At 42.6% G+C, this 26,952-nt stretch overlaps 1 protein-coding gene across 1 annotated transcript in view; it reads right to left on the reverse strand.

Annotated features, from left to right (window-relative positions):
• Positions 1-26,952, reverse strand: part of CRIM1 (cysteine rich transmembrane BMP regulator 1) — a 192,472-nt gene that overhangs the window by 149,364 nt on the left and 16,156 nt on the right. Inside the window, exon 2 of the mRNA XM_047069487.1 lies at positions 2,518-2,691. Within this exon, the coding sequence (XP_046925443.1) occupies positions 2,518-2,691 (174 nt within the window). The remainder of the gene's footprint in view (positions 1-2,517; positions 2,692-26,952) is intronic.

The following is a 26,952-nucleotide window of genomic DNA, read 5'->3' on the forward strand; positions in this document are numbered from 1 at the left end:
ATTGTTCTCCTTCCTAGAATCCATCACCATGCATGTTCTAAATCGTTCCGCCTCTACCTCCTCCATACCCTTCCCTGCAACTCCGGGCCACACTTCTCTGGCCCTAAACTGCTAGAAGTATTCCAAGTCTCCATTGCTATTAACGACTTAATTGGATACAGCAGTATTCCATCACTAATTCTTTCATATGCAATATAAACTTGAATATAGGTTGAGCTTTTTCCTTCAAACTTCTTTCTCAGAAAAGGGAAATCCCCTAATACTGACTTCTTATAAGATCTTGAATATTGCAGGTGCTTTATTTTGAAAAACACGAAAGTAGAAGATACATTAACCTTAAATGACCTCAACCAATTCTACTTTTGGATTACATAGAGGCCATCTGACAGAATCTGTTCACAACAACAACAACAACAAAAGGTAAAGAAATTTAATCAGCTACAGTAATTATTCCTGAGGGAATGCTCTCAAAATTGGAAAGTGCTAGATCTTGTAAACAGCCTATTTAGAATCACTTTAAAAATCAATGCCATTAATCTCCGCACCGTAAAGATCATAAATATACACCTAATTAAAAATGCAACTGTCCCAGTTTTATGTCAAAAGACACAGAGTTTTGAACAAAACTTCTTGTGCTAACTTAAATTCAAAATCTGCTACATCTCAAACAATTTAGACAGTAGGGAAGAGAGTGTGCTGAAGAATAGGGTGTTATAGGACTTGGAAGGTAGCCCGAAAGAGGACAATGACAGCGACAGTGATGCATTTAAAACATTTGAGGAAAAGAAACAAAACAAACCAAAAACAAAAAACCCAGCTTTGTGAAATGAAGAGCGGCAAAAATAATCTAAATTGCTGTATTACTTAATATAATATGATTTTAAGTATGTCTAACTAGATATTTGGCCACTAACTACATCTATCTCCCTGAAAGTTTACGTACACTAAGATAGGCTAAATACTTTTTTTCCTGGAAGGCAGTGAGGTAGGGTCAGGGGTGAGGGCAGAGCCACAAGACAATGAAAACGAGTTAGGGAACATGCTGTCTAACGTGATGACGTAGATGAGAACACGTGACATGGTTACTCCTAGGCTTCTTACTGACCAACTGCGTGGAGCTCAGTTCTCCAATTCTCAAATTTAAGGGCCAGACTAAATGGTATCTACCTAAGACTCTCTGCAGTTCTAAAATTTTATTTCTATTGTTTCCTACTATAATTTCTTCTAATGATTCAGCAGTATTGGTAATTACAAAGAGAAATTTGTACTTGTGCTATTTTAGAGGCTATTGTAAATTTCTTACCCTCTATTATCATTTAATAGGAGTTGGAAACTTAATACAATTCAAAAACGTCAGTCCTGCTGTACTGCCCTCATGAGACCTCACAAATCCTTGATATTCCAAACCACATTACCAATCTCTCCATCTTAGAATGACATCATGTTCATTCAGCTCTTTTCTTTCTTTTTTTCATTCAGCTCTTTTTTCCCCCCTCTAGAGGAACCTGGAGCTAGAAGAAAGTTCCATGCTGGTCTGGGGCAGGGCTGAGACCCAAGCCCAGGCTTTACCCTTTGTTAATCCTGGTTGCAAGCCATGGCACCAAACTCTCTGGGCATGCCACCCATGATTAAGGTAGTTAGGAATCATACTTCCAACTCTACAACCCTTCGTCTAGGTTTTATGCAGCAATGTGCAAAAGTTATGGACTGTATTAGTATAGTTTTCTTGTTTGTTTTTTAATTTTTTAATGTTTATTTATTTTTGAGAGAGAAAGAGAGAGAGAGAGACAGAGAGAGAAAGCACGCGCACAAGTGGAGGAGGGGCAGAAAGAGAGGGGGAGACACAGATTCCGATGCAGGTTCCAGGCTCTGAGCTGTTAGCACAGAGCCGGACACGGGGCTCCAACTCAGGAGCCTTGAGATCATGACCTGAGCCGCAGTCAGACGCTCAACCAACTGAGCCATCCAGGCGCCCCTAATTTTCTTGTTATTTTAGTGTAATTTCTGACTTCATTTCACAGGTGAAGCACCCAATGACCCATCCACACCGATGTTCAACGTAAGCGTTCAACCATCATCGTGCAATCCTCCCGTCTCTGCTAAAGAGATACACATTCTTGCCAGATGAGCTGCGTTCTTAATTAGCACCCTCCTCATGGAACACCACGCTATGGTAAATCAAGCGGAATGGACCTGGTGACGACAGATGCCGATCTCAAGCACACCACTCGTGAAATCATCCATTACGCAGAGGTGACCCAGGCAAGCTGGCACGGACCGCCCTGCTCATGCGACGACAGCACTACCCCGTTCCACGGCATCCAGGAACACAAATGCACGTGTGCACACGACACACACATCATCACATCAGCACCCAGTCAACTCTCTGCATTCTGTTTGTGGTTCTAAAAGCTACCAACCTCTGCAAGTGTGTCTCTGCCTCTTCAAGCTCAAACACCACCACCACTCGGAGTCACACGGTGCTAGGCCTCACAGTTGTAAAAAATCAGTACTTACCTTCGATCCTCTTCAAAGCTGAAAGGCACATATCCTTCCTCGGAAACTCAAAGGGATTGTTGCAGGTTCGAATGGTGTCACATTCGCATTTCCCATTGATTATATTGCAGCCAGACACGAGGTTTTCATTGCAGGGTTCAAAACCAAGCAGTTGGTCATCGTCCCAGTTCTCATCTGTAAAACAACGAACAGCCACATAATATTTGCTTGCAGCTTCATTCAAAGGCCTGTTTGAGAGCAAAAATGTGCAAAGATGTCAAGATTAACACCTGATATTGACACCTCAATTTATGAAAAGCGATTTGGCTGCAATTTGACAAACGAATGAAACCCAATATCCTAGTAAGCGAGAAAAAGGAAATACAGCCACACGTGTAGACATTAAATAGCCAGTGTTTTGGGATCAAAAACTACCACCTCTCTTATGTGTTATTTTAAACAAAGATTCCTGGATTTTCCTACTTTCAACAAAATCACAGGAGTCACATTTGTCAACCTATAAAATGAATAAACCTACACACATTTTTTTTTTTACTCTATCTGGTAGAGACCAGCTATAGGTTTAAAACAGCTCTGCAACTTAACACATCAAGACAGCTAATAACCATCAAAATGAAGACCACCAAAAGAATCGAGAACGGATACCACGGTGGATAGTTCTCCAACGCATTTCAGTTCGGATGCTCATGTCCACCAATGCCCAAAACCAAAGCCAGGGCCACGGTTTAGTGAAAGGCTAGGCTAAGATCAAATCAGTATCCTGGTCATGGAATGGAGTCAAGTATAAGAAACAAAGGAGATCTCGGACCTACTTTCATGGGATTCAGCTCAGACAAATGAAACAAGCTTGACAGAATCACAGGCTGACTCAATCTTTAATGCTACTCTTCATAGTTCAAACACCTCTTCTAGGAAACCAGACTCTACGAATCTCTGGGACATTTTATCAGTCCCCCCCCCCCCTTAACATTATCTTTAATAGATGCTTTATCGTGCCTTGACCGGTACTAACTGTTAAATAGTAAACATGTTTCTGATAACCATATCTGGAGTGAATTTTTAAGTGTTTGAATTTAAGATATCTTAAATATGTTGCAAACTACGGCAGGTATAAAGCCATCTTCAGAAAGTGTTTTCCTAGAAGACAGTGTAAACAAATGGCTATAATTTTTTTACAGCTAAATTTTACTTCTGGTGACATCATTAACTCACTGCATAAGTTAGGCAAAAGGCAGTTCTCCCTCACTGAAATAATCTTCTTGTCAATGAGTCTTTAGAAAGGCATCATTTACAACATAAAGAGCTTCATGGCAATTCTTTGAAAACAGAAAATAGAAAACCTCCTCTCTTCTGATTTCAGATCAGGCTCACTTATTTGATCCACGTCTCAACTCTTAGTAAAAACGATTTTAGAAGTTTCAACAAAAACACCACTTATCTGTTTTAAAATCTGTTTTCCTGTTTAGCCTGTATTTGCGTTTAGAAATAACGTGTAAACACACGAAGGTGCATTCCTATCTTCGAGACAACAGTAAAATTACTAAATTGCCCTGAAAGGAAAACCAGAAAAGAACACAATGAGACAACACGGAAACGTAGGTGATAATTTAGTCTTCGGCTACAGTATAGAACACGTGGCAGTTGAACATGCTATTAGTACCACTCCCCTAATCTAGTTCAGTGACATTTGTCATGAAGACATTTTGGGGACTTTATATTCACATTTGTAACTCCCAGTTAGTTCAACCCTAGGAACTTAAAAACTTATAAGAAATCAAGTAACATCTGACCCACTAGAAAACTACCTCTTCTCTTCTATCTCTCCTTTATTTCTATTTCTCTTTTCCCCCATCATATTCTAAAAAGAAATTTTTATTCTTTTTATAAATATGTACACAGTTCATCTATCACCAAATTGAGTGGATTCCAATTTTCCCCCACAGTAAACCCCCTTTCCTCCATTAGAACTAGAATTCCCTGAAGACATCATTGTCCTAAAAGGACTGCAACATCCTCTCTCACCTGTCTCCCAGCCACCATCCTCTTGTCCCTCCATGGCCCCATTCCCCACACCATCACCCCAGACATCTCCCTCAAAAAACAAACCTGCCCTGTGGTTCTCTCTTGCCAACAAGGAAAAGCCCAAACTTCTTATTGCAGAATAAAAGGTTCTCATCATATGGCTTCTACTTCTATAGACTTCTCTTTCACCAAGCCCTCACATATCCCAATGCCTTAGGCACACTGCAATTCTCACTACAAACCCTTCATCACTGCTTCCACACCTTTGCTCATGGAGTATCATCTGCCTAGAACCCTTCCTTTCCCTTCCGCCCATAACTCCTATTCATCCTTGAACACCCAGTTCAACATCACCTTTTTGGAGAAGTCTTCTCCATGCTTCCTCAGGCATGTGCGCCGACCTCTGGTCCCCTATGACGATGGCTTTATGTAAGTCAAACTTCCCCACTAGGTAAGAGTCCTTGTGTGTAGAAGTCAGATCTCATCCAACTTTGAATCCCCTTGACCCCAGAACTTAATACAGTGTTCAATAACTGTATATATAGTACTGTAACATATACATGTGTGCATGCGCGCGCGCACACACACACACACACACACACACAATACTATAAATCCAGTCACGTATTTCATGTCATTGGTCTGGTCAATGTTATGGTCCATGTGTTTTCGAGGAAGACCATTTTCCCTGAATGTGGAATCACAATTAAAAAATGGCCGTTGACACTCTTCCTGGCTCCTTACTGATTCCTGCTTTGTTCCCAGGAGAAGCCTGTCGGCAGCAGCAAGAGCCTGCTCGTGAGTGTGCAGAGGGAAGCCTGACCATCTCCTCAAAAATGTTAGGCCGCCATGTCCAGTTAGGAAGCACTGGACTCTGAACCCCAAGATGTCTTATATACCTTTATTTTCTTTTCTGAGGAAAGTTTTTCAATTCTATGCCCCCATTCTAATCAATACTTTGTTTTTCTTCTTGGCAAATAGTTCCCTTAGCAACCACTGCTTTATAGGATCAAGTACAACATGCTTTGGAGACAAAGACTTTTATGTTTTTCTATTACAGGACATCATACTTTAAAATAATTTAACGGCCAATCAACAGGGATTCAAAGCAAAGATTTAATGAGGTTTGATTATAGAAATCAAATCTGGGCCCAAGAGTTCTGACAGTGCCTGGCAAATTTGATGTTTTTAAATCTCTCTTATGTACATCCACATATATGACCCAAGGATCAAGGCTCTAATTCTCTGATTCCTGATTTCTCCTTGGACTGGTCAGCAGGTGAAAAAAAGAAGTTAAAAACAGGAGTACTGCCCTTTAAATATTTATTTCAAGTAGTTTTTTTTTTCTTTTTTCTGGGTACTCTCCAGGTGACAAGATAGTCTCCTAGCCTGAAAAGATCACTGAGATACCTCTGCAAATGTATCTTTTCGTTTGTAACTCCTGCAAATTACCAAATCAGGATGTTGAATTATTTTTCTAAATAGGAGAGAAATCTAATGATTTCATATATGAATTAAAATTCATGCATGTTCAAATATGTCCAAATACGTTAAGTACTGCAGCAAAGAGACAGGTATATATAACTGCTAATGGGACATCTCCACTTGGATGCTTAGAAGACATCTCAAAATATGATGCTTTACTTCGAGACAACCATTGTATTTCAGGTATTTCTGAAACAGAATTACTTCATGCACTTGTCCCATTTCACCCCCCAGAACAGTAACATGATACGTAAGAAGATGTGTAATGAGTGGCAGGGACATACGCACATGGTGTCATGCTAAGATATCAGCAGCCTGATCACCAGTGCCTTTGCAAATACTGTCACACAGAATAAAGGCAATATTTTTCAACGTTTTTTTTTTTTTTTTTTAATTTATTTTTGGGACAGAGAGAGACAGAGCATGAACGGGGGAGGGGCAGAGAGCGAGGGAGACACAGAATCAGAAACAGGCTCCAGGCTCCGAGCCATCAGCCCAGAGCCCGACGCGGGGCTCGAACTCACGGACCGCGAGATCGTGACCTGGCTGAAGGCGGACGCTTAACCGACTGCGCCACCCAGGCGCCCCATAAAGGCAATATTTTTATACTGCTATGGAAACAGTTTGGACCTCATGTATTACCTGAAAAGGTCTTGGGATCGCCCAGGGGTTGCTGTCTAAAGAGCATGTCTTGCTGATAACACCTGGGCCAAGACAGCATAGGCTCCAAGTCTGAGAGATAACAAAGGATGTCGGGTACCTCTTCTCCTGACGGTTACGCTAAACCATAAACAGACATACCCCTTTAGTGGGATTTAGCCAATATGTAATTGGGAAAAAGGAAAATGAAGTCAATAAAATGCAAAAGTTGCATGGACTCATACCTGATTTTTTTCAGCACATTAATGCTATGAAAAGATCAAGAGCAAGTTTTCTCACAATGAAAGGAAAAGTCTTAGCAATAATGAACACCTTAAGAAAAGGCTGATGATCTTGTTTAAATTTCTTTTTTTGGTACAAGAAATGACTGCTCTAGTGGCTGAACTTTCCATGACATTAAACTACGCAGGCAGGTTACAAATGCAAATGAAAAAACTAGAGACATTTCCCCTGTATTTAAATATCATGATGAAGAAACTACCCTTGGATCTAGGTTTAATTCTGATCAACCTGGTCTCTATTGGAAGTGACTGTCTTCAAGGTCCCAGGCCCTGAAGGAAGCAGGAGGAGCCTGGGAGTATGTAGGGCTGCAAGCAAAGGGTGGGCTGTCCAGGCTCCAGGTGCAAATGCTATGGGGGGGCTTACCTGTGTCAGTATTTTTACTTGGACTCTCATTGTCTGTATTTATCTTCTCTGTATACAGTTCCATAGGTTTTTGACTGACCTGCCCTTAACCCGATCTTTCCCAACATCCCTCTCGTTTTTAGTGTAGTAAATGAATTTGCAGAATGTGTTTTTTAAGAGTGCACACATGGTGCCAAAGCAAAAACACCTGTCCTTCCAACAGCCACATTCAGTCTTGTCTTGGATTGGTTCTTTCTAGTCCACAAATCATCTTCTAGGATTCTTGATGATGCTTGAAATTCCCTCCTTCCACATTTGACGTAAAACATTTCGGGGCGCCTGAGTGGCTCAGTTGGTTAAGCATCCGACTTCGGCTCCGGCCATGATCTCATAGTTCGTGGGTTTGAGCTCCGCGTCAGGCTCTGTGCTCACAGCTCAGAGCCTAGAGCCTGGAGCCTGCTTTGGATTCTGTGATTCTGTGTCTCCCTCTCTCTCTGCCCCTCTCCCACTCACGCTTGCACTCTCTCTCTCTCTCTCGAAAATAAACATTAAAAAATAAATTAAAAAAAGATTTTAAATGCAAGGGCTAGTTAGGAGTTTCAATCCTGAGGGTAGGAAAGAGGGCATTGGGGAAGAGGATGTGGAAAACATCCAGAGTATGGAGACATCCAACTTCACATCTGGGAAACAGCAGGTCCAGGAGCTCTAGGAACCAGCCATGGCAACCCTGGCCTGACTAATCCTGGATCCCACCTCTCTGCCCTTCAAAATATCTTTCCATCTGCGTGCTGGTGTCTGAAATTCCACTAATACGGAATAAAATGCTTCAGGTGTGACTGCATTTACTGGACACAGTACTGTGTGTTCACCTAAAATCTCTGACTTCCTGAAGGCAGAGGCATTTGTATATTCAAAGCCTTACCTTTTCTACCTTGTATCAGCTTAGGTTAATGGAGTTTACTTCAAACCAAGATATAGCTGCACCCCATTATGTGGCAATCCACTTACCAGAAATATGCTATACCAGATATTAAAAGGCAAGAAACAAACTCACAGTACACACTCAGAAGCTCACAGTAATGGAATTCTGTTGGCAGAGGAGAAGCTTCTGGGAATATATATCAAATTAATTCTCCAGCTGTTCACATATCCCTGTGGCTACAGTAAGATGCAAATAGCTAATACTGGCATCTCTCTCCATGCCAGCCTAGAAACTCCAGTGTAATGTAAAATTGCTGCTCTTAACTCCCCCAGCTCTGGGCTGGCTGTTATCAGGCATTCAGTTCTGCTCAAGGAGGAATCTAATGCAGGGAGTTTTCATTCCTCTGCTTCAAGCTTAAGGCGGATGTCCCAAAAGTCAGTGCTTCCCTCTCCCTCTCTTCCTGGTGCTGTAATCAGCACAAAGCAGGAAGGGCAAAATTATGGTTATCGGTAGAAATGATTCATGTCACAAAAATCTGTTTTACAGGCATTTCCACAAAGTGAAACCATGTTAGGCGCATGTAACTGTATACCAGAGTGGACAAACCCGAGATCTAAAACAACGGAAATACTAAATTACGCTCACAAACATTTTTGGAAGACTAGCTTCTTAAACTGATGCAAATCTCTAAATATAGAGCAAACAAACATGACCACTGATTCATATTATGTCCAAGTGAGGAATTCTCTGAAAAACGAACAGGATCCAATTTACAAAGTTAATTTATGATAAGTGTATGTTCCACTGCTGTAATTTTTGTCAGACACCTTACAATAACAAAAGAGGACCAGAGATGAACTACAGAATGCAAATTCATCCATCCATCCATCCATCCATCCATCCACCAATTATTCGTTCCTCAAACAGATAATGGCATCTATTACACACCAAGAACTAGGCAAGGGGCTACGTACGGATCCAAGATGCTAGGAAGCAGGAGTTTACAGTACAATTTTCTACCATTTCAACCAAAATCATACCAAGCGTATGAATAAAATAATAATTTCCTTTTTGATAGCAGGAAGCTACTTGGAAGAGAGAGAAGTTTAAGAGAAGATAAGTGTCTCTAGAAGCGAGGAATTCGTGCAACAAGAAGGCAGCAGAGCCTAGGACTACAGAATGCAGTTCCCCTATTTCACAATTCTGCCTAAATTAGGAACTGTCTGAAATTGCGTACAGAAAAACAGACAGCCCAGACATCTGTTCTCCTCATGGAGACTGCCTGACCCAGGAGACCACAGCCCTAGCTCTGTTGTTAGTTTGCAAAGAAACCCTGAACAAGGCATTTAGCCCTCAAGGCTTCAGTGTTTTTCATTACAAAAAAGGGGGTGGAATGGACAATTCATGAAGTCCCTTTAGAGTTCATGCTCATGTTTCCTCGATTCTGCCATCTTGGATGAAATTGTACAATGCTAACAATTTATTGGGAATGCTGTCAGAATCACATGCTTTGAGTAGTCACAATTCAAATTTAAAATAGTTTCTCACTGGGGCGCCTGGGTGGCTCAGTCAGGTAAGTGTCCGACTTGGGCTCAGGTCATGATCTCACGGTTGTTGGGTTGGAGCCCCGCGTAGGGTTCTGCGCTGACAGCTCAGAGCCCGGAGCCTGCTTCAGATTCTGTGTCTCCCTCTCTCTCTGCCCCTCCCCTGCTCGCAATCTGTCTCTGTCTTTTAAAAATAAATAAATGTTAAAAAAAATTATTTTTAATGAAATAAAAAATAAATAGTTTCTCACTTTATCAGACCAGTCTGAGGTTTGGAGAACAGTCACTATGCACAGGAAGGCAAGCCAGGGGCACTTCCTCTACAACAAAGATCACTTTGCAGGACCTTTCGAACACCTCAATCCTAGAGGATGTACTAGCTGGGGTGTCAACACACTAAAACAGGATTGGCCGTGAATTTATAACTGTGGAAGTTCTGTGTGTTCATACAATTGTTTCTACTTCTGAATAGATTTGGAAATTTCTATGATAAAAAGTTTTTTTTTTTTAATGGAAGGAGATTACAGGTAAATTAAATAAATACTTCAAATGAAGAACAATAGAAATACTCTGTCAACATTGCTGGGAAATAGCTAAGGCAGTGTTTAAAGGGAAATTTCACAGGAAATAAAGTTAAAAAAAAAAAAAACATGAGCAGAGCATTCAACTGAAGATATTAGAAAAAGAGCAACAGGGCAAGTCCAAAGAAACAAGAAAGATGGGCCTAATAAATATATGAGGGAAATCAATGTAACAGAGATAAAAGCAAGTTAAAAACCGGCTCTTCCAAAAAGATTAAGACATCTCAGAAATGGGTTATGATTAACAGTCCCATATAGCATGTCAACTCATTCAAGTACTGTGACATATGAATGTATTTTTTAAGTCAGTTTCTCTTTGATGGTTTTACCAGGAAGTTACTCAAAGTCAGACATTAAATGGTTACATTTTGGAATTTTTTAAATAATGAAGGTATCTGATTGCTCACAGAAACATTTCCTGAGCTACAATTACTTTGTACCCTATGGTGGAAAACTCCACCCCCTTATATTTCCCCTGCTTTGAGCCTAGATCCCAATATTTTTTAAGGAAAGTCTCAGGCCTTATCACCGAGCCTATGTTTGTGTACAGCTGAACTGACCTTCTATTCAGTCAGATCTTATTATTAAACAACACAGTCTTCTCTGGGCTTGAATATCTATTAAAACATGTAACTCCATGTTTCACTAGCTTCAAAGAATATTGGTTTTCAGTTACCAAATGTGCTCCTGCTTAAAAATGAATACATCTTGGTGGAGGGAAAAATATCTTGCAGAGGTGCTCAACAGTGTCACCTTTCCTTTCTTCATCTAGATACTCTAAAAGCCATCGATGGATTAAGCCAGGTAATCAGCCATCTCTTATGCAGAACATAAGAATAGAACTTCACAGAGTTCCATTTGCCTACAGAGGTGCGTTCATATAGGGATGTTACAGGAATAGCCCCATCAAACTTAAGGATATGGAGTTGGGAAGCAAGGTCTCCAAAATAAAGTCCACCAACTTGCCAGCCAACTCTTGGGCATGGAAGACAAAGTCTGTTTAGATTTGGTCCTAACCCACTTCAACCTCAGCTGTTCCACTCCTCCCACTTCCTCCAACAATGCCTACTGATTACGAGCTCCCTGAACGACCCAGGTTGTTCCCTGACACCATGGCTGTCTACAAACTATTCTCTCTGCCTAGAAAGCTGCTTCTCTTTACTTGCTTTGGAAGTTTCTATTCAGTAATTAATCCTTTCTCCAAGGCATCAATCCACTCCATAGGGACCGAACTGTTTGTTCCCCTGAAATACTTTCTATTATACACCTATTAAAATTACTTCACTTACGGCAGTATAATGAAATTGCTCATCTAAGCTCCTCCACTAGAAAGTGGGTTCTTTGAAGCTAAAGAAAGATCTAGTTTTACTCTTCTTTTCTTTTTATCATTGGGTGACTATAGGACTTAGCATAGAGCAGCTTAACAAAATAAGTATCTGCAGAGGGAATGAACAGGAATAGGTTAGAAGGCAAGAGCAATCGCAATCTTTCAGTGCCATAGTTTTTTTGGAAAATGAGTTCGGTGGTAGGGGAAGAAAGTCAATTACTCAGAAACATCTTTGGATGCCAATCCTCCTACTTGTAAAATAATAATTCTAACTCAAATTTTCTTTTAACCTCAACATTCTGTTAACCAGAACTTCCACAGATCAATACAGATTTATGACATGTTGAGTGAATGAATATACCTCAACTATGGTTAGGTAAATACATAATAACTTAAATAATAAACTGTATTATCCCCCTCTACTTTCATCTATCATGACCATAATGAGATAATGTGACACAAATTAATGCTCCTTGCCAGAAAGGTACTTGTGGATATGAATAATGCACAGTCCCGTTTTATAAATATTGATATATGCTCTAACCTAAAATCTGTTAGTCAAATGACCGAGAGCAAAACAGAAGACTAGATACGGGAGTGCCTTTTTTCTTGATTGCACTCATCCAAAAGTGTGAACCACCAGAGTGAAAAGAAGAAATGTGACCAGAATCTCAAACAAGAACAACAAAATGAACATAGCGCTTTGAAAATAAGCACTTTGAAGAATATAAATTTTTCATTATATTAGCTGAACAGTTAGCAAAGATAATGAAGCATATTTCACACCCCTCAAGATGAATCTTCTGATAACTAATATTTATGGAGCCACATTTTTATGTGTCAGAGACTAGGCTGGGTGCTTACCACAAGACGAACACATTAAGCTGAGGACAGAGGCTGAGCAACCTAGGCCTGAACTCTAAGTAGGCTACCATCAAGAGGTGAGAGGAGGAATGGAAGGAGTAAGGAAGTGAGCTGGTCAAAGGGTTGGGCCAAATTTCAAGTCTGAGTGAGTTCAGAACACCTGAACATCAAGGAAAAGGAAGGAGGGAACACTTCTATTTTTCCCATCTCATTCTGGGTGAAGCCCAACTCTAGTGAATATGGCCCAGAGGCCCACTGCTGACATCACTACCCCAGGGGCAGGAAGAGATGACATCGTTGTTGTTGTTTTTTTTTTAACATTTATTTATTTTGAGAGAGACTGAGGAAGACAGAGTGCATGAGCAGGGCAGAGGCAGACAGCGAGGGGGAGAGGGAGAGGGAGAGAGGGAGAGAGGGAGAGAAGGAGAGGGAGAGAGGGAGAGGGAGAGGGAGAGGGAGAGGGAGAGGGAGAGAGGGAGAGGGAGAGTGGGAGAGGGAGAGGGAGAGGGAGAGGGAGAGGGAGAGAGGGAGAGGGAGAGGGAGAGGGAGAGAGGGAGAGGGAGAGAGGGAGAGGGAGAGAGGGAGAGGGGGAGAGGGAGAGGGAGAGAGGGAGAGGGAGAGAGGGAGAGGGAGAGGGAGAGGGAGAGAGGGAGAGGGGGAGAGGGAGAGAATCCCAAGCAGGCTCTGCACTGTCAGCACAGAGCCCGATGCAGGGCTTGAACTCATGAACCATGACATCATGACCTGAGCTGACGCTTTACCAACTGAGCCGCCCAGGCGCCCCTCGCAATGACACCTTCTAAACCAACAGAAATGGAGTTGCAAGAGCACTTCTGGAAACATCACAAGGATAGAAAATCTAACAATATAAACACTGTCATCCGGAAACAAGGGTTTTTTTGCTAAGGCAACAATGCCTTCACATACAGCAATATTCCTGAGGTGCAAATGATGATCTTTAAAAGGTGTAATGATCTGTAAGCAGCATTAAGGAATCTTTTCAGGATAATAATTTTGTGAAATCAGTTAGCAATCACTTTGTAAAGGAATGTTTTTACAAATCAACTTGAGCACTGCTGTGAACTTTACCTTAATAATTTACCCGAATTCTTGAAAGTAAACCAAGTGAAAGATGATAGGAAGCAGGAGAATGGTCAAGATTAATTCCAACGATTGTATTTCTGACCCTTACCACTAACTCTAGTACCGTTAGAAGGAATATCATCCCTAAATAATGTGGCTAAAACCCCAAACCTTTAAGCTCTTTCTTTAGGCAAGTTTATCTCTGTATTTGATCTCATTTATCCCTAACACATGCCATGAATCTCCTGCTACTTGGTCCTAGCAACAAAGCACAATTTGCCAGCAACAGTCAGTGAACACCATTTTGTGTGCATGGTTTACAATTTCCTACTGTGAGCTAGTCTCATCATAAGTGAATGTTTGATGTATATGTGTCTAAATCTTTTTTAAAAATTTTTTTTAAGTTTATTTTGAGAGAGACAGAGACAGCACGAGTGCGGGAGAGGCAGTGAAAGAGAGAGACAGAGAATCCCAAGCGGGCTCCGTGTTGCCAGCACAGAGCCTGATGCGGGGATTGAACTCACAAAACCAGGAGATCCTGACCTGAGCCGAAGAGTCAGACGCTTAATCAACTGAGCCACCCAGGTGCCCCTGAATCTTTTTTTTCTTAAAACATCGTAAGAATCCACATTGCTACAAGATGTGTACATGGGAAGTAATGCTATAAACGAGAAATGAAAAATAAGAGAGACAACTGTGGACTCTAAGAAACCTCATGCAACATGGGGCTTGTCTGATACACTGATTCCTGAAGGCACCAAGTCCTTAAAATTCATCCTAGAACTCTCTACCTAAAAGCAAATGTAGATGAGGAGACAATGAAAAGCAGGACTTTTGCCTTAGGGTAGGTCAGGAACTGAACATCGATATTTTACAGAGCAATCATTTAATCCCTAAGATTTGTGTGAAATAGACCATATGAAGTCAATATAACAAGACCACAGAAAGATGAAGAAACTTTAAAAATATGTTTGAAAACATACTTCACTTCTCATAAAACTGGAGTTTGCTTGGTGTAGTAAATTGAACCTCTATGCCTAACCGAGTCACTGGGTACTTGGGTTTGGGAATCGCGGTGACAACAGTACTGATTATCAACACTACCCCAAAATTTTCACGTGTTCCCACCTGCCCATAGCCTCAAGTTCAAACACTCAACACTGATAAACCAGGCCTGCGCCCAGCCTCTGCTAACCTCCAGGTTACTTCTCTCTGTGCAGACAGCACCCCTTCCTTCCCAGGCCAAGGAAGCTATGGGGCCTAGGCACTAGTACCTGGGACACCCTCTCCCTGCTATGTGCATGGCTCACTCCCCTGGTCCCTCGGGTCTGTGATCACACCCAATTGCTTGGCAAGACTTTCCACGAGCACTCTGTTTAAAAGTGCAAACTAAACACCGTCACGCAGTCTCCATTCACAGCACAGCACTTACCTTCTCGTGGCATGGTGTATATTTTATTACTAATTTTACTCATGTTGTCTCCCTATATCAGAAAGCTCCAGGCTGGTGAGTATTAATCTATCTTGTTCACATTTGTATCTTCTGCACCCGGAACTGGGCTTAGCACACGGTAGGCCCTCCACAAATATTTCCTGAATCAGTCAATTCTCTCTGTACACTTTGGATGTTCACTTCAGTAGGACTCTGAGGACTGTATGTCCCCTGAGGTGGCACCACCTTTCCTTTTCCCCCGTCACCTGGAAATCTGTTCTTACTATGCCCAACTAATGTCTTCTCCTCAAAGAAGTTTACTTAATTTTCTCCCACCTACAACCCTTCACTCATCCCAAGACATTGTAGCTGTTTGCTTACAGCTAGATTCTGAGCTTCTTGGGGGCAGGAACTATGCCTCCCACATTTCTACAGCCACTCCCTGTTGAGATGAGTGGACAGCACCCAGCAGAACCCAATCTCCACTTGCTGAATGGAGAAATGAATGGGAAATTGGAGCAGGTGACCACTATGAGGAGACATTCTCTATTCACGGTATCACGTGAAAAAAGAGCAGCTTTGAAGACACTCTGTGGGCATCTAAGATTTAGGCTTTTAAGTGTGTCAATACTCATGCATGTAGGTTAACATTTATATTTCATATCTTTCTGGAATACCTGAGGTACTAAAAAAAAAAATAAGCCGTACAATAATAATTCATGCCTATCAGGGACTTAGGAAAGCCAGGTACCTTTTGGGTATTTTAAAACATTTCAGTGTCAAAGAAAAAGGTTGATATATTTCTAAATTTTAAAGCAAAACATATGTACACATAAACACACACAGAGGATTATTTGCTTCCAAAAGGAAACACAAACCCATGTGAATCACCCAGTGCTTTTTCTACATGCTACAGCAGTATGTATTCCCATATGCAGTAAGGGAGGTGGATCATGATTCTGCAATGTTATTCTATTTAAAGTCTTTACAGTGTTGGGGCACCTGGGTGGCTCAGTCAGTTAAGCGGCCGACTTCGGCTCGGGTCATGATCTCACGGTCGGTGAGTTTGAGCCCCACGTCGGGCTCTGTGCTGACAGCTCAGAGCCTGGAGCCTGTTTCAGATTCTGTGTCTCCCTCTCTCTGACCCTCCCCCGTTTATGCTTTGTCTCTCTCTGTCTCAAAAATAAATGTTAAAAAAATAAATAAAATAAAAAAAATAAAGTCTTTACAGTGTTAAGTCATAATGAGCAGTCTGTGGAAATACGTCTACCTTAACTCCTCCCTGAAAGGTTAAAAATTATTGCCTATCAACTTCAATAGAGGTTTCAAACACTAATGGTTTGGGGGATATAAAAGGAAAAATGCCAAGGGCAGGCAATTCCCAAAGGATGCTCTGATGAAATCCATATCCTATTTTCAAAGGATTAGAATATGCAGAGGTAAGTAGCTTCAAACTGACACATAAGCAGTGCTTTAAACGTCCCAGCTTATAGGAGAGCAGCAGGGGCTCAGTGCCGATCACAAGACGATGCCTTCAGTAGTGAAATGCTGACCCACCTCCCTGCTGTACTGCCTACAGCATCCCGCTGGACCTCACCTGGTGGCTTTTGGTATTCTCTGGGTGGAGGAAGGGGTGTCACATACCTTGGTTTGCAGGCCCGATGAATGAGCCCAATAGCCAAGACATTACTACGTAGCACAGGGCCACTACTCCTAGGGCTCCGTACCATGTCATGTGAGAAAGGAGGAAAGGAGATTAGTACCCTCACTTCAGACAGGATGTGGCATGACTAACGAACGCTGGTTAATGTTCAAGACAACCCTGAGCACAGAAAGAGTCAACCGACTCAGCAAAGAGAGATTCCAGAAGCAAAGGAAACCCGATCCCTTCACGTATGGCAGCAGCTGTGATTTCTCTCCTCTTACAAAGGTGTTTCAGAAACACTCTGCCACCTATAGTTCCTATTCCTTCCCCACAAGCACAGAAGTTAATTTTAAACACCCTCAACCGAAAGCTGGCCCGTCATTCTGACAAAACTCACGTGCAGTGTGGCAATGGTGTAGTCTGCTAATGGCTCCACAAGGGCTTCGTGAGGCGGCCCAATCCCTTGCTCTGCACCCTACGTATGCAGCAGGCTTTAAATGGGAAGCAGTTGAGGAAGCAAGGTTCCCTTATTCCGGAAAGGGGCAAAGAGCTGGTGGAGACATCACCTGAGGCTGAACCTCAGGGTTTCTAAAAGTCTCTTCAAGGGAGGTAACTGGCCTGAATGTGGTCAAGGGCACACTGACAGAAAACAGAAAGGGACAGTGAGTGTCATCTGGCCTGCACACCTGAATGTGCAGCTACCCTCTCTACTAAACCTGCCTTGCCAAAGGGTAAGCATGTTAAAGAGCCTGAAGTCTCCAAGTGGGGCGGAATTTTCTATAGGAGAGTCTTCCCCATCTCCTAACATTTGGTTTCAAAAGTGAGAAATGCATCCAATCTGGACAGTGCCTGGGCATTCCTTCTTTCCATCCTTCACCTTTATCACCTCTCGTGACAAGGGTTTCCTCTGTATTCTGATCCGTTCCTCCCTACTTCCTCTCCACTCCTTTCCTCTGCACCCGGGTTCCCCTGGCAGCTCAGCTCTTGGGGCCCAGCACCCCTGCCTGCGGGGTCTCCCATGCTGTGAGAGTCAGGCAAGACCTACCTGGGGAGGTCATGCTTCCCTGCACCTCCTTGCCCTCTGTCCCACCCCAAGGCCCTGAGGCACCCCTCCTCCTTGCCTGAGTCTTTCCTGTTTCCCAAGCCAGGTCCATCCAGGACATTCAATGCCAGGGGTCAGAGTGCTACATTCCAGTGGCTTCACAGGCAAGGAGGGTTCTGGATTCCTTCATGGGGGGTGGAGGTGAGGAAAGGAGGCAGGGAGGAAGGGAGGGAAAAGTTCAGGGACGATTCGGCCTGCTGTGCCCACTACTCAGAGACCGAGGTCATGGGGCAGTGAGGGCAACAGGGGCCCCAAGAGGCCCATCCAGAGTGGGCAAAGAAGCAGCCATTCAGCCTCCTTGGGTTCTGAAGTATATGCTGTCACTGCAGGTGCTACAGAAACTGTAAAAAGCATAAGAGAACACAACGGACTTTCATGGGCTTCAGTTCCTTAGTCTGTGAGATGAGGGTGCTGGCCTAGAGAGGCTTTTCTGAGGACCCTTCCAACTCCATAATGCTCTGATTCCTGGTGTAGCAATACCTCCCTGACCCCAGTCATTCTCAAGGTCTGAGGTAATTTTGACTAGCAAATAGAATGCCACTTTCACTCAGAAGGCAACTAAGCTTCTTTAACCTCCCAAAGCAAAATTCTCCTCTTGCAAAATCAGATTCCTTTGCCTCTGACTCAGGATCCCCGAGACTCTCTTGGTGCTTTTCTTGTGATTTCCCTGTCCTTCGGGTTTTACCTTTGTAGAGGGCTGGGCTCAAACCCTCAGGCTCTGGCCTTTCATGTGCCTCTCGACTTGTCCTGCTTACAGGGCCCCAAGGCTCACGAAATCAGGCTCCAGGATATGTTTCCCTTCACGGTCACCCTCTGGAGATAACAACTGCAGCACGACAGGACTTAACACCTGGACCTACGGTGGGCGGCTGGGAGCACCACGACGCAGTACCCAGTGTGGAACTCCTCAAACACAGAAATTCCAGTTCACTGGAACCCAAAGAGGGGAGGCTGGGCAGGAATGAGGAGTTGGGAGCTCAACTGGTCACTGGGTAATACAGGTAAATATGCCAACTTCAACCTGGGCTCAGAGCCGCCTACTCCCCTCAGAGACAGTCAAGAGGACTCCTCTCCCAGAGGATGGGGACTGAGGGATCATGGCTGGACTGACATCCTGCCATACTCAGGACAGGGGGTTGGCCTGTTCATCAGCCACCTGACGACGGGAGTAGAATTTGGGAGGAGGGAAGGAAAAGAGAAATGGTGCTGGGGAGAGGGGATGAATGAAGAGGAACCCACTTAGGGCTACCATTTACGTGTTAGACGAAGTCATAAAAAACATCTGTTAGCCAGATAAGACACTCCATGGAGAAAACAACACCCCCTGAGAGGTCAAAATCCACCCACTATACTCCAACTAAATGTCTAGCTTTCCTTTTTATTTTAAAGCCAACAATTGTTTGTAATAAGTCCTTGTGAGTCAAGTCTGACAATAGCAAAGATTAATTCTGCATAAAAGATGAAAACGATCCTACAAGGTATCCTGGTGTAGAGCCATCTCATTCTAAGTGATCCCCTTTATTGAAAAAAGAAAATTCCTGATCAATGATTACCTCCTCCCTGTCAAACCAGGATTCAACACAGAATACTCCTTTTATTTACTAAGACCCAAACACTCACACCTTCTGTGTGGTGAATCATCTGGAACTAACTGCAATTTGGACTTCACCCCCCAAGGTAGATACTACCCTTCATAAGAAAACATTCCATGTTCTGTTCAGTAAAAGGTGCATGTTCCCGCCATGTGCTGCTCCCCAGGACTGTCAACAGACCCACTCCTTGTCGGGGCTGACTCGTGCCTGTGAGCGTGGAGTGGAAACTACGGCAGAAGCAGGCAGATGTGCGTCAAGAGCGCCCTACGACACGTGAAGATCAGGTTTTCAACGGGCCGCCTCACAATATGGGCGAGAGAGCTGTGAGGAGAAGGAAAGGCAGTCCTACCCTCTTCTGTTGTTTTTATAAAACGATGAATCCTTCAAACCACCTGTGAAATATACAGCACTCTGGGTGCCTGGGTGGCTCAGTCCGTTGAACTTCCGACTTTGGCTCAGGTCATGATCTCACGGTTTGTGAGTTTGAGCCCCGCGTCGGGCTCTGTGCTGACAGTTCAGAGCCTGGAGCCTGTTTCGGATTCTGTGTCTCCCTCTCTCAAAAATAAACAAACATTAAAAAAAAAACATTTTTTTTAAAAGAAACACACAGCACTCATTTGGGTTGAAATAAATTTACTTTTTAAAATTGAGTAATGAGGGAGAACCTTAATAGTTAAAAGAAAAGAATTCTGGAATACACCAAGACCTAAAAAAAAAAAAAACAAAAAACTATTAAAATGACAATAGCTCACAAAAATGGCACTTAAGAAGGTAGGGCCAAGCTGTTTCCTTTGAATGAGCATGTATGTGTGTTAAGTTTAAAGTTCTCCCAATTTCTCCGTAAAGAAAAATGATTCTAACTATTGCTACAATCCTACATATCATTTTTTTGAATAAATAACTATTTTTTAGAGGTGTTTTGTTTGTGTTCTAAGTGGGCTCCACACTGGGCATGGAGGCTTGAACTCACAACTCTGAAATCAATACCTGAGCCAAGATCAAGAGTCAGACGCTTAAGCAACTGAGACACCCAAGTGCCCTGGATATAATCACTTTTTTAAAACCATCTTTTCCCGGGGCACGTGGGTGGCTCAGTCGGTTAAGCATCCAACCCTAGATTTCGGCTCAGGTCGTGATCTCACAGTTGTGGGACTGAGCCCTGCTTCGGCTCCACGCTGACAGAACGGAGCAGCTCTCGCTCTCAAAATAAATACAATATTAAAGAAACAAAAAACAAACAAACAAACAAAAAACCCCACATCTTTTCCAAATTGTAATCTCCAGGTCCTGGGTCAAAAATTCCTACAGTCCCTACCAAGAGAATACAGGGATATATATTCTTCAGTCCATGCCACATGGAATATTATCCGCACAAACTTTTAAACTTTCATAACTTAAGAAACAATGACTTACCTCTTCCCGCTAGAGCTGTGATCTTCATCCTGAGTATGGCTCAGATACCACAAAGATGTGTGGTGGTGGCCCTGCCTGCACTATCTCACCTGGACCCCTCGGGACCATCTGTTCCTTTTACAGATGAGGAGCAACTCTACGAGCAGCCCTCAAATTCAATACTCTATCACCCAACAGCAAGAGACAGTCATATCAGGGCACTGCCTGAGGGAAAATCATAAACAAGACCTCCTCACAGGTACCTTCAAGCCATCACTGTGATGCAATGTGAAGAAAAATGTACCATCAATTTACTCATTAACTTATTATTTACTGAGCAGCTACTTCTTTCGTGGCACCATGATAGGCACTGGGTGGGCTACAAAGAAGCAAGAACCTATTCAATTAAAGAGCGTCTTTCTACCCATCTTCCACCTTACAAGCAAACATAAATTAGAACAGAGTGAACCTATAAAGGGCAAAGCCTGCTTTAATACAGACATCAAATATGCTAGAATCTGAAATGTTCCAATAGCAATGCTTACTGGAAACAAATCACTATTAAGCTGTTCTGTCCCTTCAAAATGATCTTGGGAACCAATAAACATTAGTCAAACTTGTGACAGACCGAGTATGTTAGGTCTGATTCACAAATCACGGCACACTGCTATTGATGTTTAAATCGGAACATCCTACCACCCAGCTCCCAACCGGGGGTAGGTGTCTTCATGCCTACATTTTTTATTGCAACCAAATGTTACTTTTATTCTGTGGTAGGGGACAGGGAAATCATTTTCTTTCTACCTTCAGAATATTACATTTAATCAACATTTAATGAACACCTGTTATGTACAGGCCATAGTGTTCAATGCCGAGGCACAAAAAGATACTATTCCAATGCCATATACAAGCGAGTTAACTTAGTTATGCCTCATAACAACCTAAATGAAGTAGATGCTATTATTATCCCCATTTTACAGATGGAAACTATGCACAGAAGTCAAGCAGCTTGGCCAGGGTAAGGCACCAGGCAAGTCACTAGGATGAATTATGGACTGACCACAGAGCCTGAACTCCTGCTAGCATGCAATGTTGCCTCTCACTGATAGATGTGCTTTCTCCTTAAGAAACAACATCTCCATTTCTCCTGAGGAAGGCATTTCCTCCAGCCAGGTTTTCCTGAGACCCTTCCCTGGCAACTGGAGGGAACACGAGCTAGCCATACAGGCAGGTAAAATGCCCCAACATGATGGTGACTCCTGGTCTGGAGAGCAAGCAACAGGGCAGAGGAGGCAGGGCCAGTGCTTGGAGTGAGGCCAGAGGCACGGGCGAAGGCACCAAGTGCCCTGGGTGAGGGGAGCTGTGGTTGGGCTGGCTGGACAGTGTCCCCAAGTTGCTAACTGCAGAGAGCACCTACGTGCAGAGCTGGGGGTTGAGTGAGGACAGTGGCTGGAAGTGGGACTTCCTCAACCAGGGTGGGTATAAGAGAAAAGAATTCAAAACCTGCACAGGGGAAATCAGTGACCAACCTGTAAAGAGACAAAAGACTTAGGGGGCTTGGGGGCCCCAGTATGGGGTATCTCTTCCTCTCTTCCTCTCAATGCACTCGAGATAGTGATGCACACACAGAGTCACAAACCCGTCTCCCGAAACTCCCACCTCAAATGCTATATGTATTTAGTATTTACATAACTGCCTTTCTTCAAGATGCATGGTGTTTTGTTTTTAAAAATCAAGTCTTGCGACAGGTCAGGAAGTTAGCTACTTGACTACAAGTTCAGAAAGAAAAAGAACAGAGTGGCTGTGGTTGGACTAGGGCTTGGAGAGGCTTCCGAGATACCCACCGAACTAGATCTAGACACTGAGAGTCGCCCTTTGGAAGCACCAACTCCAAGAGGTAAGAGTGTGAAACAGCTATAAACAAATCCATCCAGCATTTACCCCTGGCGTGAACCTCTCAGTCTGCGACCTCCCTCAAACTGTATTTATGCCTTCTCCCACTGTCTCCCCTCTGAACAGCCAGAAATAAACCCAGGGCTCTCAAACGCGAAAATTTCCTCCTCCCCCTCATCCAAGCTGGCCGAGTTCCAGGGATCTGTAAGCAAAAAACACGCAGCTCAGCGACACTGTACAAGCCCTCACCAACTGTTCAAATGAGGAGCTCCAAAAGCCAGAGGCTTCACTCTCCACCATAGGACAAGGAACATACAGATTGATTTCATTATTCATTGATTTAGACAATTATAATCACATTGTTGAGAAACATGTGAAATGAAAACACAAGTGGTTTTGGTTGATAATAAAGATCAGCTGATTAATGATTAACTGTTCAGCATTGGAGGTAATCTATGATGAAAAGATTTCAATTTTTATAAATTTGCTACAACGGGAGCTACAGGCCTTATGTTGGACCAAACCTTAGGAGAGTCCCACCGCCCGTCCACCTTGACAAACCTTTTCCCTAAAAGAGGTCAGCTTCCCCACTCCTTTTTATGTGCCCTGAGACACAATGTCAGCACACATATTTTGGTGACGGTGGTGGGTGTCAAGTTTTTGCTTATTACTGTTGAATGTAAATATTAAGCTTTGTGCTTTGATTTTTTAAAAAATTTTACATACTTGACTTTAATGATGGCTACTGTCCCATAACAGAACTAAAATTCCACAAATATCCAGGGTTAAACTATTAGGTTTAATGTGATTTCACCTTCAAATTACTTTTCAGTACAAAGTGTGCTGATTTTAAATAAATATGTTGATCCAAAAAGTGTCTGTTAAAATCCAGCTGTGCACACACACCTTTTAAACATTATACGCTGTGGTTTAGTGCAGTCTACACGGGTCCTCTCTCCAACCAAGAAGCAGCCAGGTCCATCCATGCCCAGTGTTTTCTGGATTGGGCATGTTGATTGGTATCAATCAGGCACGAATTATGAATTCTGAAAGATTTAGAATTCAGAAACCATATTCAAAAAGCACTTCTGGGGCGCCTGGGTGGCTCAGTCGGTGGCTCAGTCGGTTGAGCAGCTGACTTCGGCTCGGGTCGTGATCTCGTGGTTCATGAGTTCGAGCTCCATGTCAGGCTCTGTGCTAACAGCTCAGAGCCTGGAGCCTGCTTCAGATTCTGTGTCTCCCTCTCTCTCTGCCCCTCCCCAACCTGTGCTCTGCCTCTGTCTCTCAAAAATAAATAAGTGTAAAAAAAAATTACTTTTAAAAAGCACTTCAAATTTATATAAAATATATATGAAGCCTCATGATTTGATTTTGCATACTATTTGCCAATTGATTTTGTGAAATTTTTAAACAAAGAATACAGAAATGAATCTGAAATGAAATGCAATCTATTATAACAGATGCTATCTATACCTTTTGAATGTGAAACTAGTTATGAGTTGTAAAGGCTATTTATTAATGTATCAGGCAATAATACAAGGGGAAAAAAAAGTCTGCTGCCCTGACAGAGTTTCAACAGACTTAATTCCAAAAATGACCCAAGTTTTTCCCAGTTTTATACATGTGCCTTATGGGATAACTTCTGGGCCTCCAGTTTTCATTTATAAATTGGTGGAAGTGGAAAACGGAAAACGGTTTTAAATTCCCAGAGAAAATCACTGGCAACAAGAGCCTATGTCTAATGCGTGAAAAGCACAAAGATTGCAAATTCATCTTGAAGTCAGTATCTAGTCCCTATTTAGGATGTAGTTAGTTAATTATATCCGTCTTTCATCCTAAATAAATATTTGCAATCCAATAATGCACTACAAAAAAAGCAACAGAATAAAAATGTCCCTACCCAGTGGGCTGGTTATTTGCACAAAGCCAACAAATCATTACTTAACAGAGGAAAAGGTTAAAAAAAGCTTCAGTGTCCTCAGAGTCAACATAATCCTGGTGGTAGCAAGAATATAAGACAAGCAGCTAAAGGCCACCGTCCTCAGGCCACAACCCCAGACACAAAGGACCACAGGCATAGGTAGCAAGTGGTCAAATCCTTTGGGGGGGGACAGGAGACAACTATCATGTGCTTGGGGAGCTTAGGCACTCATGGGTACAAGTTAAGACTACGTAACATTTTCCCTTCAATTCACCTGAAATTCAGACTGGTTTTTGTTTTTGTTTTCCTTTTTACCTTTTCTAGATAGTCCGGAAATGAAAGAGGGTAAAGAAGATGAAATAGAAAGGTACAGTCAGCACATCCTGATTAATCAGCTTATAGTAATGGAGACTACAGAGCAACACAGGAAAATTTATTTGATCTAATTTTAACGGAAAGAATATACAAGACGTAGGATTTAAAAAAGGTACGTACAAAGAGGAAGACTAGACGGGATATATACACATACAAAAACACAAAACTAGTTAAGTTCAGAATAAAAGTGTTTTGGATCAGTTTCTCTTCTCTATTTCCCAAACTGTCTAGTAAAGTTATGTTGCCTTTATAATTGTTTTCTTAAGCAGGCAGTGGACCCAACATTTGGCCCTAGCACACATGGCTAGTTGTGGGAAATAAGATGTTCAGGAAATAAACTACAAAAAAGAAATTTAGGTAACCCCTTCCTAAATAACCATTCAAGAGACCCAGGCTCTTTTTGTTTTGTTTTGTTTTTTGAACAAGGCAAGGCCCTATACCACATGCAACTAATCTCCAAGAATCTTTGAGCATAAAAAGTTCTAAGGAATTTCGGTATGAATCTTTTTTGATGGTCTACCTTTCTGGTCATAAACCTGAGGAAGTATCTTACTAACTGCGGAAGAAACAACACAGGAATGAGATGCCCACAGCTTTAAGTAAGCCTCTTAGGAGACAATCTACACATATTTATTTATATAAACTAATTAAAGATGGCCAGAAACAAAAAATTTTTTAATTCTGTTGGAATTAACAGAGTCCAACAACTCCAATTAGAAGAAAATGCTACCATGGCAGAAATGGACACAGAGAGACTATCAGGACCAGAACGTGACCCTGTGAGGAATTCTTCTCACATGTGTGCATGCTGCATATATGGATGTGTAGAAGTATATGCACACATCATATAATTTGCAATGTGTGTGCAGCTGTCCACCATAATGACACAGTTTTCCACTGTAACGAAAGACAGAAACAAAATGTCTATGTTTCCATTAACTCCAAAATCAGGCACAGACTCAGGGATGCTTCCCACCGCATCTTGCCAGTCCACTGGCTGCCCTGCCAGGCCTTCCGTAGGTTCCCTAGGTCAGCCGCATCTGTTTACTTTCTCCAGCAGAGCCATGGCCTTTCCTCCCCAAGCACTGTCCCTGGGTCCAGCTGTCGGTATAACGGACCAACAGAAGACCAGCAGTTGAGGAAACTGATTTCCCCTGAATACTTCTGAGAGTCTCTTTCTTGGGAGTCAGGGCAACTTGGCTATCTCTATAGCTGAAAATGGTACTTGCTGGTTGTACTTGACGCCTACTTCTCCGGTTCTCACCTTCCTGGAAGTCTACTTTTTGGTTACAAAACTGTTTACCTTGGCTTAGGACAAGAGGGGCCCTCCCTCCTTCAAGTGTGTTTCCCAGTCCTCTGCCTCCATTCATTTATTTTATTAAAGACCGAGAGTAAATACGCTATCCCAGCCACAAGAACAGCTCGGGCTCCTTCACCGTCTACCTCAAATTAACAAAAAAGGGCTGAGGGTTTTGCGATACACCCATTTCTGATTTGGGCAGGATCCACCATCGAGTTAATTCCTCTTACTGCTGATAAAGTCTCAGAGTAGGCAACACTTCCAGAACAAACCTGCCCCAAAGTCTGGAAGCTGACTTTTAAACTTTTAACAGTAATGAAGCCACATAAAAATTAAAAAAAAAAAAAAAAAAAACTTTTAAAGAGTTATAGGAAAATCATCAGTGGACACTCAGACAAATGGCCCTGCTTAAAATCTTCCACCTTTCGTACCAACAAAGCATCATGGAAAACTAGAACTCCACTACCATAAGCTTACTTTGGTATCGGTTCCAGCTTGCCCTCCTCCCCCTTCCCAAAGCTTTGATAACAACTGGTGCTCTAAAGTGGTTTCTTGCAAAGCCCCGAGCCATGACACTAACATTATAAACAATCACAATCACGTGTGACAAGGGCATCTTAAACATGGGAAAGTCGAAGGCACGTGCTGCACCACCGACATCAAAATTAAAG

Source organism: Lynx rufus, unplaced genomic scaffold (assembly GCF_022079265.1).
Source record: "Lynx rufus isolate CCGP_SWC_20201006 ecotype Redwood Valley unplaced genomic scaffold, mLynRuf1.p SCAF_8, whole genome shotgun sequence".
Taxonomy (NCBI): Eukaryota; Metazoa; Chordata; class Mammalia; order Carnivora; family Felidae; genus Lynx; species Lynx rufus.